General features: G+C 39.4%; 1 protein-coding gene across 1 annotated transcript; it reads right to left on the reverse strand.

Moving 5' to 3' along the window:
- Nucleotides 1–346: 346 nt before the first annotated feature.
- LOC103527823 (secreted frizzled-related protein 2) lies at nucleotides 347–3,789 on the reverse strand. The gene is made up of 4 exons (XM_008493077.1): nucleotides 3,464–3,789; nucleotides 2,748–2,917; nucleotides 1,753–1,845; nucleotides 347–657 (listed from the first exon to the last, which is right to left on the reverse strand). The coding sequence occupies exons 1-4, from the start codon at nucleotides 3,748–3,750 to the stop codon at nucleotides 347–349; spliced, it is 861 nt and encodes a 286-aa protein (XP_008491299.1). The 5' UTR covers nucleotides 3,751–3,789.
- Nucleotides 3,790–4,373: the final 584 nt, after the last annotated feature.

Below are 4,373 nucleotides of genomic sequence, written 5' to 3' on the forward strand. Positions count from 1 at the left end.
TAGCTATCTTGAGAAAACACCAGAGTGAGCAGTATGGAAATACACATTCAAGGTAGTCAGCTGCATCAAAAGTGTTTTATGCCAGTTTTTGTGGATATGACAACATATTTTTGCAGTAACTCAAAGAAACATTTATACATGCTTGACCAAGTTCAAACTTGATGTGGATAGCTGGAACGGAGTGGATAGAAAGGAGGCCTGATAACACTGGGGCTTAAGTCTAACTTACAATACAATTTAAAAGGAAATTAAGACTTTACATTCCAATTATAGTACATTCCTATTTACAATATAAGTTTGGCATGAGAAGTATAATAACTTTTTTTACAAATAATACCATGAGTATTTACAAGCATTTATGGTATTTCCACTTCTGAGTGGCCAGAGCCAGCTGGGAGTCCCTCCTCTGCCAACGATAAACCTGGTTCACTGAAATGGTGCCCTCTTCAATATTTCCCACAAGGAGATACACCACAGGACGATGGGTTGGAGTCATCCTCTGCGTACAGTTTTCATTGATAAGCAGCCACTGTTGTATCATAATCTGAGTTTCATACAGCAAGAGTGAGCCCTGGGTAATGAATTCCACTTGGCATTCAATGTTATACTCTTGGTCACCAAATACTGTTCTTTTTTTTGATAGCTTTACTTTCACTGCTAAGGGAAAAAAAGGAAACATGTAAGTCACTCTGTTTGCTCAAATGTGAAAAGAAACTCTACCAATGAGAGCAGGATTATTCCTTAAAAACACTATCATATTTTATGCTGATAGAGTACCTCAAGGTCTTCTCCAGTAGCAGTATACATTTTAAAATATTCTTTAAAAATAAAGGTTATGTAGTAGAGATTTTTTTCATGGAATAATAGATAATTTTTTCACAAGGGTGAATAATGTATTTTTACAATCATCATGTATGTTAAACTTTTTGGATAGTTAGATGTTGTAAGCTTGTTCTTGTACCACAAGGCTGCCCAGCTTGACCAAACAGTTCTCCTGAAGCTCACTTTGTAAATGTTATGAACTTCTCAGCAAAAACCCCCCAATCTAGTAAAGCTTGCTGGAATCACCCTTTTAGATATTCCCTTTTCATTACAGGCATCTCTCTACCTCACTTGAGGGCCCTGAAGTTTTGAGTCTGAAGAGCTTTAGTCCTTACTAAACAGTAAGAAACTTCTCTATACTGCCTATTCTAGGACCAGGCAGAGTTGCTGGAAGTCTTTGGACTAATTTTAAAGAGCTTTGCAGGAAGTTTCTAGGGCAAACTCACAAGTATTGCCTGTCACTCCAGTAAGATAACATGAGGTAAGAATTTCTTTTATTGGTATGATTTTTCTAAGTCTCCTTCTCAGTAAGCTGTGCATCACAAACAACTCATGCAAGTGGGTAACAAGGACACAGACTTCACTGGTGAAACAACCAGAGCTATATTTTGGGTTTAACCACTAAAAAAGGCTTCTACCAGAAATATTTTCCATAAAGCATGTTGTACTACCAGGTAGCCAACTAGAATAGAACAGAAGTTATTTGGTTGTAATATAGATCATTAATAAATCATTCATGCAAAATAAATCATCCCTCTATTTTGACTAGGAAGACCATGTTCTTATAAACCAAAGTCAGGAGCCAATTTCTTAGGATTGAGACTTTAAAATCCCAGCAGAAACTCTCAGTTATTTTAGTCCTAATTTTAAAGCATTTTAAAAAGAGAGCTGTTAGTCTCTTCAATAGCAGCTATATTAGGAAGGACTTACCAAAGTTATTGTCACAAAAGCCTTCGAGAACTCTTTTGTGTGTAAAGAATTCCTCCACTGCTGGGCAGGCCTGGCAGGCAGGCTTTGGTAGGACTGGTAAGAAATGACAAAAATTTCATCATTATCTTTAGAATCTTTTGTATTGTCTGCTGTAAAAGCTAAGAGCACACTGTTTAACCACAAGGATGGCAGAAAACACACAATTGGTCAGCAATAATGTGAAAATCTACATTTCTCTGAAAACGTGGTTAGGGATGAAAGGAAGTTTCGTTTTCTATGCCCATCCAGCCCTTGTTCAGACTGACAATCTCAATGATCATCATCAAACACAGTAATAAATACGTTATTATTAATACAGCTATGCTGGGAGGGAAAGAGGTTGGGTGGCTGATTCTGTCAGAGATTCTGGGTGCAGCTGCACTAGGAGTGTGAATATAGAAATTCAGGTGTGCCAGCAGCAACTGATTCCTACTGTTCTCTGCAGAAGTTATTAAGCCTGAGTGCATTTGAAGATTTGAATGCTAATGTCAGGATACTGCAGATTTCCCAAAGGAAGATCAGGTAATAAATCACCCCAAATTTTCTAAACTGATGTGTGAACCACTTCATTGTATCCATAAATTTATCAACAATAAAGGCTGTTAATAAATCTTTACAGAGACCTCTAAATAAATCCAACACAGTGTGCTGTCGTGGGTATTATACTGCCCTTAGCTGTGCAGGATGATAATTGCCATCCCCCACTGTCTAAGCATAGATTATCTACACTTTTTTTTCTTGAAGCAACGCTGATTTACACCATATTAGGTCTGCTTCAGTTTACACTGCAAGTACTAGCATTTTCCCTTGCCATCTGGACAAATAGTGTGAAGCTGTATGGGTAGACATGGCTCTTTACAAAATCACAGCTTGTCTGGGAATGATGTCCCTTGTATCTCCTCAGTCCCCAGGAACACAGAGTACAGACACTCTCCATTCTGCCACTTTCCAGCTACCTTTGTGCAAGTATTTGTATTCCTTTGTAAGAGATGCCAGGCACATGTCCTCGTCTGCAGGGAATCGGTCACAGTCCAGAGTGTCAGGCCAGGGGTGTCCATGGCAGGTGAGCACGGGGGCACAGCTGTCACGGACAGCAACACACATACTCCTACAAGGATGGATAAACCTGTTGTGGGAGGAAATGCCAGGCTGAATCACTTAAACTCACTCGGTGACAACAGAAACTATTGCAACAGTGATTTCTGTGCAAAGTACATGGTCTTCACTGATATTTAACAACCTTCAACAATAATATAGATTTAGAAGAATCAGCTGTGGAAAACTATGCAAGTGCTCTGTATATAGACTGGACTGTACTTACAGGGTTAAGTCACAGTTCTAAAAACTTTTAATTACAATCCCAGAAAAGTTTCAGCAGGACCCTGATTCTACTTATAATAGGTGCTTCAGCCTTAAATTGACAAGAATAAAATTTCAATTTTAATAAAATAAAACATCATATTCTTTGATAACAGCATTCATTTTGCCAAAGCAAACTAAAGTTGAAGTGGAACATGTGTTCAGTTCTTTTCTTTCCAATGAGTACAAAAAAGTTAGCAGAATTATTCCAGATAAAATGGAGATCACCTTTAGATTATGATAAACATGTATTGAAATTGATTCCTGTCATGTCAAATAAAGGCTGAGTTCTGTATTGTGCTGTGATACTTACGTATCTAAACAGATGGGTGCCAACAGGGAGCACAGGAATGTCCTCACATGGGGGTGACAGTTCGTGTGCACAAGGTGTTGCCAGGTGGTGGATTTTAGGATAACCTCTGCCATGCTTGTGTGTCCCATCAGGTTGGGAAGCCTCATTTCGGAGTACCCAATCTTGTGGCACATGTCCATCTCCTTGGGTATCACTACACATTTCGTGGATAATCCAATGTCAAAGCCTGTTGCCACTCCTAGGAAACCACTCAGAGCAAAAGCAAGTATTTTTGCCTTCAAGAACATCTTCTAGTGACGCCTGGGCTGATGAACAAGGAGCTGTCAAACCCCCTAAGCACAGGGGCACACTGAAAACCTTGTGGCTTATATACTCCGAGAGCTTAATGAACCATTGGTTATCAACTGCTTATCAAATCGCTGGAAACAAGACCGGGTCTTATTGCCTATTCAAGGGATTGTTGTGATAACCAAGGAGGTGGAGACAAAGTATAGAAATATGTTCCCTAAAGGCTATACTGGTTTAGTATAGCCTTTCATGTGTCCCACGGTATCAGTTGCTGCAGTGTGCTATGTGGCATATTAAATTTTGACACCTAGAAGGCTTGCTCTGTGCTTTCTAAAACAAATTAAGAGATCCCTCAGAAAAATGGTTGGGCAGACAAGCTGTCTCCTGGGCCTGCTATGTCTCCTTTGTTTTCAGACACTGCTGACAGGGCAGAAAAGACAGCCCAGATTGACTTATCAAGTGAAAATGTTTTGCTTGTGCTAATTGCCCATGTCTCTTCCACTGTTTTACAATGTAGAAGAGGTACTTTCTTTGGTCAAGCCATATAAACGAGACAGCCTCTCACTACTAACCAAGTATTTTGTCTGGAAACTTGGATCCCTATCCAGTGAAATGCTGGAGG

The sequence above is a fragment of the Calypte anna genome, chromosome 1 (assembly GCF_003957555.1).
Source record: "Calypte anna isolate BGI_N300 chromosome 1, bCalAnn1_v1.p, whole genome shotgun sequence".
Taxonomy (NCBI): Eukaryota; Metazoa; Chordata; class Aves; order Apodiformes; family Trochilidae; genus Calypte; species Calypte anna.

Excerpts from the sequence above, each read along its gene's own strand:
- LOC103527823 (XM_008493077.1), bottom strand. The coding sequence starts at position 3,750 with ATGTTCTTGAAGGCAAAAATACTTGCTTTTGCTCTGAGTGGTTTCCTA. Across the intron at positions 2,918-3,463 it reads GCACCCATCTGTTTAGATAC|GTTTATCCATCCTTGTAGGA; the intron begins GTAAGTATCACA and ends CTCCCACAACAG. Across the intron at positions 1,846-2,747 it reads ATACAAATACTTGCACAAAG|TCCTACCAAAGCCTGCCTGC; the intron begins GTAGCTGGAAAG and ends ATTTCTTACCAG.